The sequence below is a fragment of the Periplaneta americana genome, chromosome 11, assembly GCF_040183065.1.
Source record: "Periplaneta americana isolate PAMFEO1 chromosome 11, P.americana_PAMFEO1_priV1, whole genome shotgun sequence".
Classification (NCBI taxonomy): Eukaryota; Metazoa; Arthropoda; class Insecta; order Blattodea; family Blattidae; genus Periplaneta; species Periplaneta americana.
Genome location: NC_091127.1, coordinates 117,960,647 through 117,977,611, shown reverse-complemented (window position 1 = coordinate 117,977,611; position 16,965 = coordinate 117,960,647). Strand labels below are relative to the sequence as shown.

Sequence of the window (16,965 nt, the reverse complement as noted above, 5' to 3'; positions counted from 1 at the left end):
TAATGCCAGGCGTTTGACAATAAAGTCATTTGACCACTTGAACTGCAATATTTTTCAAAGATATTATATTATTATATGTAAAGTGATGTAACACAATAGAGTTTAGGCCTACTATACATGTGATATAACTACGATTGTCTTGCACAACATGGGATGCAAATGTGTTTTTGTCCTGACTGATAATCTATCGATGACGATGAAGACCTTGTACCTCTTAGTTCGAGAAACCATCGAAAGTTCTTCACATACTTAGGCCTAACCTTAACGTCAACATTGTTTTCTCCACTGCGAGTGTTTTCTTCGTGCGTTTAAACGCTGGGTACTGACCTCAATGGACAGAAAAGTACTTATATAAATCACATGACAGAGAAACTGATGTGTCATGCGAAATTTACCGTGGCCTACATTGACAGCGATCCATTCACCTCGTACGTCGATTCGTATTTAACTTGAAGATGATTTGTCTCTTATTTTAATTCCCTTGTAATAATTTTAGACGAAAGAGTGCGTTCTAATTTTCTGTCCCGTAAATAAGCGTTATGTTCACCGTCGTTGTGGCTATGTGGATGCTCTCCCAAATTAAGCGGTCCAAGTTTCGATTCCTGGTCTGGTAGGCTGACCAGACGTCGCCGATTTCCGGGGACAGTCCCCGGTTTTGAGATGCTGTCCCCAGGGAGCAAATGTCCCCTTTTTGTCCCCAGAAATTTTGATTTTGTTTCAATGACATTTTACACATGAAAATTTAAGTATCGTGATGAAACTGTTGTGATTCATGCACATTTCTGAACGGTTCTCAGTATGAGACAGAAGAACCAGCGAGCACAGTATGAGATATTCTGCACTCTTTGAGAAGAACATACGATATACCATCTTTGTCTTCATTCGCGTTGTGCGGAAGCGTTAGAACTGCCACAGCATCCATTTTTAAGTAGTTCAAAAAATGAAAAGTTTTGTGGCAAACCAACAGGTGAAAATTGGTGTGATGTTTTTCAACATTTAAAAAAAAAAATTCTATTCCATTTGGAAATCTTCTCAAAATAGTGTCATTAATCATGTGTCTTTCAATCAGTAGTTCGTCAGTTGAAAGACTTTTCTCCACAATGAACTCAATCTGGACTGATGAAAAGTCAAGAATGAAAATTGAAACAACTTTGTTACAAGTGAAAACAAACTTTCATTTCTCATGTGAAGAACTTAGTGTGAAGCTGTATAGGAATGAATAGATCCTTAAAAAGATATATTCTTCAGACAAGTACTTGTAAAATGTATGTGATAGAAATCAGTGTGTACAATTTATTTATTTATTTATTTATTTATTTATTTATTTGTGTGTGTGTTTGTCTCTTTGTGTGTTTGTTTGTCTGTTTATTTATTTATTTATTTATTTATTTATTTATTTATTTATTTATTTATTTATTTATTTATTTATTTATTTATTTATTTATTTATTCTGGTATAGTTAAGGCCATCAGGCCTTCTCTTCCACAACACCAGGAATACAAATACGATAATAGAAATAAACAGAAAAAATACACTATATACAGTAAAGCTACACAAGAAATAAAGAGAGAGAAAAAACACTATAAACAAAGTAAAGCCACACGAAAATATACACAGGTTGCAGTCACACAAACTTCAAATGAGTGATTAAGTATCATAATTAATTTTATCCTAACTAATTAACTAACATAAACAAGAAACTTGCAATTTTAATCTAGATTAAAAAAGAAAAAGAAAAAAAACACAAATCAATACTTCTAGCAATTCCTAAAAACATTAACTAAGACAAAATTTTCCAATTTAATTTTGAATTGTGATAAAGTCCGGCAGTTCCTGACGTCATTAGGTAACGAATTCCAAAGGCGAGGTATTTCTACAGTATAGGAAGATGAGTATAAAGACGTTCTATGATGAGGGATAGAAAGAAGTGCTTGATGTCGGTTTCGAAGAGTTGTAAGATATTGAAAGCGCGATAACAGATAATTCGGAGTAGAAGTATGCATGTGAAAGACTTCGATACATGCGTCAGTACTGAAATTGAATTCTTAATGGCCATAATTATGTATAGAATTTATGTGTCTTTATTCATTTAATTCAGAAAGTTAAGATACTCTACAAATTTAGTGTGCAAAGTTATATAATAGTAATTTCTGCAACATTTCAACGGATAGTGACTAGATAAGTGTTTGCGGTTTTCCTTGAAATTGCCGATCTGATCAGCCTACGGTCTGGGCAATATAGAAATTTATCTTCTGTCCATAGGACTGGGTGTTTGTCCGTTGTCTTGTGATTGTCGTATGATGTTTCAGCGTGGCCTTACGTCATGTCGATCCTATGATCAGCATTTGTAAGATGTCTAATGTGCGATCCAATGAATTTCCCTCTTATCTGCAGTAATGTGTAAGTCTCGGTATGGCATAGTTGCGCCCCGCGGTCAATTGGGAGGCCTATGCATGGCATAGTTGCGCCCCGAAGAAATCGGGTAGTAAAATGGACATGGCATAGTTGCGCCCCGAAGAAATCAGGTAGCAGAATGGACATGGCATAGTTGCGCCCCGAAGAAATCAGGTAGCAGAATGGACATGGCATAGTTGCGCCCCGATGGACATAGTGCACAAAATAGATTACTTAAAAATATTATAATGGTAGCTGCATTGAAATCAGGTAGGCCTAGCATATGATCAATTTTGCTATTTAAAATAACACTTTTTTTATCGATCACACGCAATAAATAACTGCATTTTTTTGTTTGTACACCAATATCATAACCCTACGGTACAAGGTTTCGAAAATTGAAACTTGGAACCATTGTGAATTGTTAACTCTTTACCCTTTTCACTAAACTTAACATTTATTTGAAATTAAACTCACTATACGCCATAGACGGTGTGAAAATCACTAATAAAATGTCAAGACTGCTAAGGCCCCATATTCCAACGCCTCACTCATTTTAATATGTCAGTTAGTAAAGTACTGCATGAACAGTAGAAAAACAGTTACTAAAGCACTACCAACTTCATGGTGTTTATTTTAATAAATATTAAATCGAATAAGAAATCAATACGAGGCTCGAGTTTCCGTAGTGAATTTTTGTCAACCTATTTCATCGGGGCGCAACTATGCCATGCCCTTTTCTCTACCTGATGGGAACGGGGCGCAACTATGCCCACAAAACAGGGAACCTTTTTTATCTGCTGCATCTTACCTCACCGTGGGGCGCAACTATGCCCTGCCCGTAAGTCTGATAAAAGGGGAGGTTAGGCAAAGAAAGAAAAGAGAAAGGAAGGAAAGGAGATCATTAGTATGCAGAAAATGTTCCAGGTTTTAGCAGTGTAATAGACAGAGTGGAAGAGAAATAGCCTTGCAGATTTTCAGAACGAATAGTTCATGTTGTATGTAATAAAAAACTATATCATCATATCGATTCAAAGTTAATAGTTTTTCCTCAATTGTTTAACAACCTCTTATTCGGTAACTATTGCGAGTATGATCGTGATTTTTGTCCATATCGGTAGGAAAACTAATAAAGAATAATTTATCCCTCTGGCGTATTTAAATAGTGTGGACGGTTTTCGTGTAAATTTAATTTTAAAAACCTCTAATTTGAAGCAACTGCACGATGCGCTTTGGTTGCAACACAGCGCCAGAGAATAGCTTATCTAGCGAGACACACAGAGTTCTTTGACCTTTTACATCTGTATTACGAGAACTGTGTGTCAGCGGCGATGTTGCCGACTGCTGGAACTTCTAACTTAATTTTCTAATTAACCGTGCATTTAATCACAAAACGTAATATAAGTTTTCTATTCATTTCAGTGTACTCTATCGTCTCTTTCAATCTGCAAGATTATTTCACTTCCACTTTGTATAATATGAAATGTTCGTATCCATTATTATTATTATTATTATTATTATTATTATTATTATTATTATTATTATTGTCGTCGTCGTCGTCGTTCGTTCGTTCGTTCGTTTGTTCTCAGAGTTCTGCCCAAACCCAGCTTTCTCCAATCTTTCCTTTTTTCTGCCTTCCTCTTTGTCTCCATATATCTTAATGTCGTCTATCATCTAACATCATCTTCTGCTCCGAACGTTTCTCCCGTTCACCATTCCTTCCAGTGCATTCTTCAGTAGGCAGTTTCTTCTCAGCCAGTGACCCAACCAATTTCTCTCCCCCTTCCTGATCAGTTTCAGCATCATTCTTTCTTCGTCCACTTTTGCCAACATAATATGTTATTATCTTCATTTCGTATTCTGTCTGTCCACTTCACATGCTCCTTTCTTCTCCATATTCACAATTCAAATGCTTCAATTTGCTTCTCTTCACTTTGTCATAATGTCCATGTTTCTGCAACATACTATGCTACAATACATACAAAGCACTTCACTTCTCTTCCTTAGTTCTTTCTCCAGAGGTCAGCAGATGATGTTCCTTTTTATATTAAGAGCTTTCTTGGCCGTTATTATTATTATTATTATTATTATTATTATTATTATTATTGTATTATATTATTATATTATCATATTCGACTGTCGCCAGTTTAGTGCCGGCTCGTAAAATAGATGAAATCGTAGATTTCTTGCTACGTAGGAAGTAGCTTAACGCCACGTGAAATACCCATGTCTTTGAATGATAAGCTTGCAGTCTATCTCTACCGCTAAAATTTACCACAGTTTTATCAGATTTTTTTTTCAAATGTTTAAAACCCTCTTAGTCGGTAACTATTGCGAGTAGGATCGTGAATTTTGTCCATATCGACAGGAAATATAATGAATCACTTATCCCTTTGGCGTATTTCAATAGCGTGGACGGTTTTCGTGTAAATTCAATTTAAAAACCATTAATTTCAAGCCACTGAACGTTGCGAACATATTGCAACGTCGTAGCGAGAGAGGGAGACTCGCGTACAGAGACAGACCTGAGTTCGTTGACCTCTTACATCTTTATTATTAGAAGAAAGATTACTGTATTAGCGGCGATATTGCCGGACTGCTGAAACTTCCAACTTAATTTTCTAAATTAACCGTGCATTTAATCACAACACGTAATATAGGTTTTTCTATTCCTTTAAGTGTACCCTATCGCCCCTCTCAATCTGCAGGGTTATTTCCCTTCCACCTTGTATTGTGTTTAATATCATTATCGATATGTGGTGCTCTTATACAGAGTGAGTAAAAAGTTTGCAACAATGCTTGTAACTTTCTTATTTATAATTTTATGAAGAAACTATTTATAAAAAAAAGTTGTAGGGTATCAAAGAAGGAATATTTTGAACATATTTTTAAATACTATGCTTTTCATTTATAAAGTTTGTGCCAAGAATTATGTTTATTTTTAATAGCACCATGTATTTATTTCTCCATTTTTGGGTTCTCCAGATCTCAGTACGTACAAAATCATATTTTGTTTGCCATTTATAAACTATTCTTTTGTAAAAAAAATTATCTCTTCTGATGGCAATGTATGTGTACTGAATAAAGGAAACTTTTAATGATTCAGTACATCAATTTGAGGAGGCTTTGTATTAAACAAATACAGATAAAAGCTAATAGAAACAAGTAAAAAAACTAATAAAAACAATTGAATAACAATATTAATATTATTTAAACTTATAATTAAAAAAAGGCACATTGTAGCATATGCACCATTGAAATTTGAGTGCAATAGGAATGCAAGACATGGATTGTAAAACAAGAAAGCCCACTGAAACCAAAATTAGCATTGTTGTGTTATATCACGTATTGATTTCAGTTCACAATAGGTGCTCAAAATGGCCCCCATTTACTGCCAAAAATTCATAAATCTGTCTTTGAAATTGTTTAATTTTTAACTATTGTTATTCAATTGTTTTTATTAGCTTTATTCACTTATTTCTATTAGCTTTTGTGTGCAATTGTTTAATCTAAAGCCTCCTCAAATTGTTGTACTGAAGCATTCAAATTTTCCTTTGTTCAGTACACATACATTGCCATCAAAAGAGATAATTTTTACAAAAGAATAGTTTATAAATGGCAATATAATTTTGTACGTACTGAGACCTAGAGAATCCAAAAATGGAGAAATAAGTACATGGTGCTATTTAAAAAAAAAACATACTCATTGGCACACTCTTTATAAATGAAAAGCATAGAACTTGAAAATATGTTCAAAATATTTCTTCTTTGATAGCCTACAACTTTTGTATAAACAGTTTCTTCATAAAATTAGAAATAAGAAAGTTACAAGCATTGTTCCATACTTTTTACTCACCCCGTATATTTCTGAAACAATAGTGTCATACTTATTTCCTATGTAAATAGTGGTTCATAAAATGCTTTCTTGAAAATCACCTTTAAGCACAGTAGGCCTAAATCCCTTTATCAAATATGGCGTTATGAGCTTCATAAGTAAACGATATTCCTTCCACAGCTGATGAATTATAAACAGTGATCCGTATTCTGCACGTTTTAAATAAACTGTGATAGCTATCACACAGCTCGTCTTTATTAAGATGCTATTCAGTAATTTCCAGGAGAAACATTTTAATATTTTATTTCTCCTATTCTCAACTAATTTCTGTAGTCTTCTTAATATGTATGGCTTTGATTCAATTCCATCTCCTGTGTAGTAAGTAAAGAAGTTTTAAGGATGAAAGAACGAACGATATGAAATGTTATTGTACCAGGAAGTGCAGTTGTACTTTTGATTTCGGTGTCCGTGTCGTACATATTGTGGTATAACTGGACCACTACGGTCCTCGCCAGATTCTCTTGAATGAAATCAGTTGCGAAGCTGGAGTGCTGAGAAATATCAGACCGTGACTGTTATGTCAATTAATCTGCTTAGAGAGTAAGACTCTGTATTCAAATGCAACTAGCTTTTGTTGTGTAAAAATGTATAGAAGCACGTACCTACGCAAGAAGGTGACAAATTGTGACCAGGGAATTGCAGATTTTCGATTATTTTTGCAGCTAACTATCCCGCAGTATTTTCGCAATGCACAGAAGTACCACATTCTAGTATATACAGTCACGAAGCTTGAGTTGTGAGGTTGCTAGAAACAATAGACTGTGCAGGTATTATTTCGCATTGTCTGTAATGAGGCAATAGTAGCGATCCTAGTGGTTAGCAACTATCTATGGATGCAGCTTTATTACATATTGAGCTTCGTGACTGTACATACTATAGTCCGGGTCAGCTTACTTCATATCCTAAGGGTGAAACCTAACCATTTTTCCCCCATTACTACAGATACTAGTGAATTATGGTGATTTTCTAGTTTGCAGGTTGAATTTTCTTTTGCCAACTTCGTTTCGAATTTCGATACTGACAAATACTACAAATGGTAGTGATTTTGTAACTGGTATGTTGGCAGCTGAGACAAATATCGACAATATTTGTCGGTGCTGGAGTTCCATGAAATTGAAATTGTATAGTTTTCTGAGACTGTTACTGGAACCTAGTGAAATTTGAATATACTAATAATTAATTAATTAATATCAGTATTAATATTAATACATAATAGCTATTTTGTGTGTTGCGGTGTGGTTATAATTCAATATTATAGTGAGGTAAGTTTTCGTTAGTTAGTAATAATAATTTCATCTGGTCAAACAAAATACATTTTTAGGTTAGGTCTCGTGAGTCAATTGTTTAGCCAAACCAATGAATTTTGTATTTCCAGACAAAATACTTGACATGTTGATCCCTTTCTCGTATAGTATGCCTACGAAAATGTAGTACAAATTATTGAATTATTTAGAATAAACTTCGAACATAAAATACAGTAAGTAAATAAGTATTTTAGTACGAAGGATCGTGTGATATCTGTTAACAGTTGGCAACACTGACAAGACGGGAATATTTGCTGTTTAGAAACTGTTCTTATGTGATCCTCACTATAGACTGTGGAAGCACTACATATCTCTCTCTCTCTCTCTCTCTCTATTTTTCCCTCTTTCCTCTCCCCCCTTCCCCCACATTGGCAGAAGTTACAGAAGTTACATAAATCATAACATCTATAGCCAAAATCAATTACTTACTCTCTGTATGCAATCTAGAAAATGAGAGTACATCTTATGTCCATAATGAGTGATTCCGTTTATTTTTGTTCTTTGTATAATAGTTAAAACAGTCCACCGCTGTGTAGTAACGGTTAGAATGTCTGACAGTGAGACTAGCGGGTCCGGATTCAAATCGCGGTTAGGATAAGTTACCTGGTTGAGGTTTTTTTCCAGGGTTTTCCCCTCAATCCAGTGAGAGGAAATGCTGAGTAATTTTTGGAGCTGGACCTCGAACTCATCTCGCTAGCATCATCTTCTTCATCTCACTCAGACGCTAGATAACCATAGCAGTTGATAAAGCGACGTAAAATAACCAAAAAAATACTTAAAACAGGAGTAAACATGGTAGTATCACTCGTAAAATTATAGAGGACTGAATTTATGCGGCATGCGTAAAATTACAGCGGGAAATTTTGTCACTTTTCCGAAATTCGTTTGACACTTTTTATCCATCTTCCTGTCAGCATTCTAATTTGTCGGCGATACTAATCCTTAGATTTTATTGCGAAAAACTTTCCACACGCATTTATGACTTCTTGAAATGCATAAAGTCGCCGTCCTTGTAGAAATGTTGCATGGTCTGGTATGCTGGAGCATTGTTTTCTTAGGACATATTGCATGCTTTCTGTTGATCAAAGGTGTGTCGCAATGCTTCGGGACTTCGTGTACTCGATCCACTTGCTCAGAATAGGGTTTAGTGTCAACGGCATCACTACAATAGCTTCATAGTTTCACCAAACACACAATACCAATTTGTGCCCTAAATGACCACTTCTATCTCCTGGCTGAGATTCTTCGTTACGGGTGTGCATCGTTTTCTCTCGTTTCTTCTGTGCAGAGCTCAATTCCTAGCTCCCTGGTCTTCCATCCAGACGACCCGTGTTCAGGTCGTGATGGATTTTATGGTGGACAAAGATGATGCTTGCAAAAGATTTCCTCGGTGTACTCCCGTTTCTCCCTACTGCCATTCCAGTTGTCACGTATGTTACATTTTTATTATTTTCAAATTCTATATATTGAAAATGAAATTACTTTTGTCAACTTTATTATTAGAATCAATTTAGAAGATCAGTATCATTTTAAAGGAAAAAAGTTGTTGAATAAAATGTATTATTATTGAAGAAAATAAAGAAAAGATTCCGTCACGGATGTTACAAGATTTGTGAACTCACTTCACATCTTATTAACAAAAAGTGTAAAACTCAGGTCTCTGCCTCAAGCAAAAAAAAAAAATCCATTCCCATAGTGTCCATGTGAAAGCTATGCAAATCTCATGGCATCCAATCAGTTCACAAAAATATAATCTATAAATATGCTATAGCTGTTTCTTCCATGTCACGGATATATTACAGGTTACTTAATGTCTTTTATTTTTCCAGTTTCAAAACAACTATGATATTTCTAAGTCAAAATATTCACTTCAACAGTAAGATTAATTGCAACTAATCCAAATTACTGAAAATAATTAATTATTTAATATTACTGGTATTTGTAATATAATTTAACGCAAAATAAACAAAGTCAGACTTACAAGCAAAGTCTGTCAATATATCGACGGCACAGTTCGAAATTTAATTTTGAGCAACCTGAATTTTAAAGCTTCATGTTGCTGTGAAAAATCCCATTAAGAGACTTGCTTGCTTACCTACTTACTTACTTACTTACAAATGGCTTTTAACCCGCAGGTTCATTGCCGCCCTTACATAAACCCGCCATCGGTTCCTATCCTGAGCAAGATTAATCCAGTCTCTATCATCATATCTCACCTCCCTCAAATCAATTTTAATATTATCCTCCCATCTACGTTTCGGCTTCCCCAAAGGTCTTTTTCCCTCCGACCTCCCAACCAACACTCTATATGCATTTCTTAATTCGCCCATACGTGCTACATGCCCTGCCGATCTCAAACGTCTGAATTTAATGTTCCTAATTATGTCAGGTGAAGATTACAATGCGTGCATTTCTGCGTTGTGTAACTTCATTCTCCTGTAACTTCATCCCTTTTAGCCCCAAATATTTTCCTGAGAACCTTATTCTTAAACACCCTTAATCTCTGCTCTTCTCCCAAAGTTTCACAACCATACAGAATAACCGGTAATATAACTGTTTTATAAATTCCAACTTTCAGATTTTTTGACATCAGACTAGATGATAAAAACTCCTCAACCGAATAATAACACGCATTTCCCATATTTATTCTGCGTTTAATTTCCTCCCGGATGTCATTTATATTTGTTACTGTTGCTCCAAGATATTGGAATTTTTTCACATCTTCAAAAGATAAATCTCCAATTTTTATATTTCCATTTTGTACAATATCCCATTAAGAGATTATAATTTGAAACTTACAGTATATAGGTTAGGTTAGGTCACGGTGGCTACGGGCGGGTTTGCACGTCGGCCATACTGAGGCCTATTGTATACTCCGAATTGTATGGGATGAATGAGGATGAGGGTGTACCAGCCCACCGGCCGCATGTGACCCCTCACCCGCTCACCCAGTGGGGGCCTCCTACCCTTCCCCCGCTCTAAATGTATACCGCCAAGATGACCAAGGTGCACAGGATCCATTCCAACGGCCATTCCAAGGTATCGAAGCGCCCTTGGAAGTGCTCTTAAGGAATGAATCTGGCAGAGATATTGCGGAGGGCTGGGAACCCAGGAACGGTTGCGGAGACGACGCCCCCTCCCGTAAGCGGATGGAGACATGCGTCTTGACCTGAATAGCCTACGTCTATTGAATGAGATGAGAAAGATCAATGATATGAATTCTAATTTTTTTCCTACAAGGAAGGGAAAGGGAAAATGGATCGTGACAATGAAAATTCCAATCCAGCATTTGCCTAAGTAACTGTGGAAAAACCATAGTCAGGTTGGTCGGTCCGCGAATCGAACCACAGACCTCCCGAATGCGAGACCATGCGATAAGTATGAGCCAACTTGCTTGGTTATAGTATACTGTATATAAATAATTATTAATAGAATTTGAAGTAATTTCAACGATTCTTTAATTTTTCATAGCAACATGAAACTTTAAATAAGTAGACCTTCAGTAATTGTTCCCATCTACATAATAAGGCAACCGTTAGGACATTAGGCCGAAGCCTTCTTGAAAGCTGGGACGCTAATGAATACTGTAACGGAAAAGCAACCTAAATGCCAATGTAAAAAGTAAGACACGAAAATTGGTTTAAATAATAGTGTAAAGTGTACCGTTCTACTAATGTTCTGAGTTCCTTTCTACTTATCAACGGCGAACTCACACTTCACGAGCTGTAGTGCAGGCAAATTGGTGTAACTTAAGGGGAGAGGATGGTATTTGTTAAAACTTTTTTTTATATTTGGTGTAAAATATTAATTTTTTGTATGTAGAGATCTCATAGCTGTAGCAGCTCAACCAAATATAGATATTTTGAAAAAAAATTATTTGGGGGCCCAAATTTGAAAAAAAAAATATATACCCAATGCAGAATTTTGTACTAAAACCGATATATCTAAACCGTCTTTAAAGATAGATTCAAACAATTTTTTGCAATGAGTTTGCAAAAGCATGTTCTACAAACTGTCTGTAACAGAACTTTGGTATTAGTCCCTACGTTTGTAAAATAAACAATTAAAATTTAATAGCACTTTTCTGATTTCCTTTCTTGCAAACAAACGGACGTATTTTAAAAATGAAATCAATTAACAAAATTATGTTACAGAGAAAAGTTTCTTAATAGTCTAAAGAATGTGTGTTCTAAATTTCATGCATGTATCTTTAATAGTTCAGAAATTATATCCATTTTTGTCTGGCAATGTAGCAAAAAAAAAATGAAGTTACTGGAAACCAATAAAAGCGTGTGATTTAAAAATCCATAGCGCAGGAAGTTTAAAAATGACTTCTCAACATCCGATAAGGGCACAAATACCCACCAAATGTTATGAAATGCATTTCACACATATCAAAGTGTATTTTAAAGATTTTTTTTTTACATTTAATTTACCAGAAACAACAATAAAAGTAGGCGAGTGATTTAAAAATCCATAACGCAGGGAGTTTAAAAATGGCGACTCAACATCCGATAAGGGCACAAATACCCACAAAATGTTATGCTATGCATTCCACACATATCACAGAGTATTTTAAAGATTTTTTTTTTAATTTACTCATTTTTCACCAAAAAATACCATCCTCTTCCCTTAAGTCAGGAGAGGCCGGCATTAACTAGTGCAGTGATGAAAATTCATTCTCATTAGAATTATTTCCTCTTATTCGTTTTGTTATAATTGTTATGAAACTCATTATTATTCACGAGCCCATAAAGCTATGGACGTAATCATTGTATCCTCGGGAATAACCCAGGAATACAAAAATATTATAAAAAATGCATTCGTACTTTTACATGTCTCAAACAAACGCTACAGCCCATTAAGAGTTGAGGCCTATCCGCTTGCTGCTGGTCTAATATCAACATGTATCAACAGAAGCAAACTATCGTTCAACCAGTACCAGGATAACGTGTAGCTAACACGTCGATTCTCTCTGACGTGCGAAACAGAATTTTGCTACTCACTGTCGCTCCCGAAATTCATTACTATCCCGAGTGGACATCGGTTTCATACACTGGTCGAAATTTCATTATAAAATTTCTTTCCGCATACAGACTCTAACCAGAATTCATTCCGTAGTGCTAAACCCTATTCCATACAAGAAGACTCCGCATGTAAACAAATGCACGTGTCCGAAGCCTATTCTAATGGTTGTAGGACAAAGAAAGTTTTTAAGGCGTATAGAACGCGACGTTAATTATCAATCTGAAAACACAACCTTTGATATATTCTCGAAGACTTAGTAGGAAATATGCTGTTTTTCTGAACACAAAAGGAAATATCTCCAACCGTAAGGCGAATGTCAGGTAATCTATGGCGAATCCTCGTATTCACCTCGCCAAATATTATCTCGCTATCATCAATACCATCGACGCTAAATAACCTAGCAGTTGATACAGCGTCGTTAAATAATCAACTATAAAAGTTACTTTAAGAACAGATGTCACCATACAGCTTAAAGTTACTGCTACAACACGACTTTACATAACGATGTTGTAAGACAACTTTTAACGAAGTCAATAATAGTAATAATAATAATAATAATAATAATAATAGTAGTAGTAATAACAATAATAATAAATTATTATTGTTATTATTGCTATTATGATGATTATTATTATTTTATATTTTAGTTGGTTATTTAACGACGCTGTATTAACTACTAGGGTATTTAGCGTCGATAGAAATTGGTGATAGCGACATGGTATCTGGCAAAATGATGACGTGGATTCGCCATAGATTACCTCACATTTGCCTAACGGTTAGGGAAAACCTAGGAAAAAACCCAACCAGGTAATCAACCGAATCGGAAATCGAATCCGCGCCCGAGCGCAACTTTGGTTCGGTAGCAAGTGCTTTAGCTAGTGGCATTATTATTATTATTATTATTATTATTATTATTATTATTATTATTATCATTATTTTTATTTTATATTTTAGTTGGTTATTTAACGACGCTGTATCAACCACTAGGGTATTTAGCGTCGATAGCAATTGGTGATAGCGACATGATATCTGGCAAAATGGGACCGAGGATTCGCCATAGATTACCGGACATTTGCCTTACGGTTAGGGAAAATCTAAAAAAAAAACCCAACCAGGTAATCAGCCTAATCTGGAATCGAACACGCGTCCGAGCGCAATTTTGAATCGACGGGTAACTGCTTTAGCCGACTGAGCTACGGTAGTGGCATTATTATTATTATTATTATTATTATTATTATTATCATTGTCATTGTTATTATTATTTTTATTATTATTATTATTATTATTATTATTATTATTATTATTATTATTATTATTAATAGCATTAATATTATCATTATTACTATATTTATTATCATTACTATTTACTTACTGGCTTTTAAGGAACCCGGAGGTTCATTGCGCTCTCACATAAGCTCGCCATTGGTCCCTATCATGGGCAAGATTAATCCAGTCTCTACCATCATATCCCACCTCCGTCAAATCCATTTTAATATTATCTTCCCATCTATGTCTCGGCCTCCCCAAAGGTCTTTTTCCCTCCGGCCTCCCAACTAACACTCTATATGCATTTCTGGATTCACCCATACGTGCTACATGCCCTGCCCATCTCAAACGTCTGGATTTAATGTTCCTAATTATGTCAGGTGAAGAATACAATGCGTGCAGCTCTGCGTTGTGTAACTTTCTCCATTCTCCTGTAACCTCAACCCTCTTAGCCCCAAATATTTTCCTAAGAATCTTATTCTCAAACACCCTTAATCTCTATTCCTCTCTCAAAGTGAGAGTTTCACAACCATACAGAACAACCGGTAATATAACTGTTTTATAAATTCTAACTTTCAGATTTTTTGACAGAAGGCTAGATGACAAAAGTTTCTTCTCAACCGAATAATAACAGGCATTTCTCATAATTATTCTGCGTTTAATTTCCTCCCGAGTGTCGTTTATATTTGTTACTGTTGCTCCAAGATAGGCTATTTGAATTTTTCCACCTCTTCGAAGGATAAATCTCCAATTTTTATATTTCCATTTCGTACAATATTCTGTTCACGAGACATAATCATATACTTCGTCTTTTCGGGATTTACTTCCAACCCTATCGCTTTACTTGCTTCAAGTAGAAAGTTACTACAGTTAGTCTTGTCCCCCTTCTTAAAAATAGGTACGATAATGGACGCCTTCCATTGTTCTGGTACAATTTCCTTTTCCCAAATTGCAAGTACAAGTTTATAAATTTCGCTAGATAATTCGCTTCCACCTTCTTGTATTAATTCTGCTGGAATTTGATCAATGCCTGGAGACTTGTACTTTTTCATATTTTCTGTCGCAATTTCGAATTATCATTATTACCTTTTATTATTATTATCATCATCATTATTATTATCATCATTATTAAGGTATCACTACTACTACTACTACTACTACTACTACTACTACTACTACTACTACTACTACTACTACTACTACTACTACAGATGAGGAGGCGAGACCTGATATGTGGGCTGTGCGAGAGAGGAAAGAATGAGCTATTAGAAAGAGAGTTCGTTTCATGATGGATGCGAATCTACGGACACGAAAGATCATCACAGACTGAAACCTATCTTCCACCTTCATACTCATTGGTGATATAGCCACTGCACATGATAAGGTCACAGAACAGATCTTACCTCTTCTACTGTACTACTACTACTACTACTACTACTACTACTACTACTACTACTACTGCCAAAACTGAAAAGCGGTATTTACTCTTTGCAGCCCAGAGCGATCCGTTGTTCAGAGACGTCAGAAACACCTCCATATCCTCTCTACACCCCGCTGCCAGCTCTCCTGGTGGCGATGATCCCCAAAGATACGGGTTATACACGTTCTGCAGCCATCCCAATTCACCGCCGCTGGGGTACGACACTCCCCTGCCAGAAGGTAAGTGTTCTTGGATCTCTTTAGTCTTATTTACAAACGCGGACTCCTTTACTTCGAAGTACTCCACTTTTTTTATGTCCTCGCTCCCGACAATTTGAATATTAGAACTATTAATATGTTCATCAGGAGGTTTAAACACATATAGCGTCTTGGTGTTCGTTTTGTTTTGTACAGGCATATCACTATCATTCCTCGTAAAGTTTGGTAACACTTCCGTCACATCAACCACATCGACACACGTTACAAAAGATAATATAGAAAAAACTGCTAAAATCTGGGGAAGTTGCTTATGTAGGATCATGCTTGCGCCACTCTGTGTTTTTCCGTGTGTGTGTTCGATTATGATTTTTTGTCACACCGTTGATTTACACCTATTGTCTTGTTACGATACATCTACTACAATTTTTTCTTGTCCTATAGTTTTTGTCACAGTAACTAGAAACTTCTATTTCCGTATCTGTTGTATTTTGCTTTAAAATAGAATAAGAGAGTTATTTAATGATTGTAAGTTACTTATTTAATATGTCATTCAAATAAGAGGGAACTTTCAAGTTACTTCAACAAATAACATGAATTCATTCATAAAATGGGTTACTTATTAGTATATTTATTACATTATTTTTACTTGAAACTCTTCCTACGCTAACATTTTCCTACAATTTATTTCAATTTTTCTTTAAATATCCATAGAACTTTGTCTTAAAGATCTATGTTAGTTACCAGTTCTTTGTGTAAAATTTCTAAATAAGTTTTACCCGAATAGCAGCAACAATTCACTCACGCTTCGAACTTTTCACTGTATTTGTGAGCGCGATCATGAGCACGCACACGTCCACTTCGTGAACTGGTTAGCCACAACTATCACCGTTACGTTCTCTATTCGGTCCGCAACATCACTGTGACGTCACTCAAGAAAGAGAGGTGGAGGAGGCGGCAGGCGACTGAACTTAACGTGAAAGTGCAAGTGTGGGGAGGGGCAGTGTTACACGGGCGTTACATAAGAGATGAACCGATACGCCTAACAAATTTTGTTGTTTACAGATGGTTTCCGCAAAGACTAGGACATTTCCAGTGAGTCAACATATTCCTTCTGATATATACACGAGTTCAGCTTTTTCATTCGTGAAAGTGAGGAAAATATAGCGCTTAAGAAGTCGATCGTTCCCGATCTGAGAGCGCTATATGGTGCTGTGAAGTAATCGCGAAATATTATTATTCACTTCTGAGTGAGGAAACTTCATAGGATCTCTCTCTCTCTCTCTCTCTCTCTCTCTCTCTCTCTCTCTCTCTCACTGTAAACTTGCGCTTCAAGGGAGAAAAAATAGTACCCTGTTTGTATTTCAGTAAACCGGAGAAACCAGGTAATATTTCAATATAAATCACATTAATTCATTTATGTTTTTTTTTAGTTGGTTATTT

At 35.6% G+C, this 16,965-nt stretch overlaps 1 protein-coding gene across 1 annotated transcript in view; it reads right to left on the bottom strand.

The window, feature by feature from the left end:
- The window catches only part of LOC138709270 (nose resistant to fluoxetine protein 6-like), a 135,136-nt gene extending 118,726 nt beyond the window's left edge, over positions 1–16,410 (bottom strand). Inside the window, exon 1 of the mRNA XM_069839928.1 lies at positions 15,373–16,410. Within this exon, the coding sequence (XP_069696029.1) occupies positions 15,373–15,847 (475 nt within the window). The 5' untranslated portion in view covers positions 15,848–16,410. The remainder of the gene's footprint in view (positions 1–15,372) is intronic.
- Between the last annotated feature and the right edge of the window lie 555 nt (positions 16,411–16,965).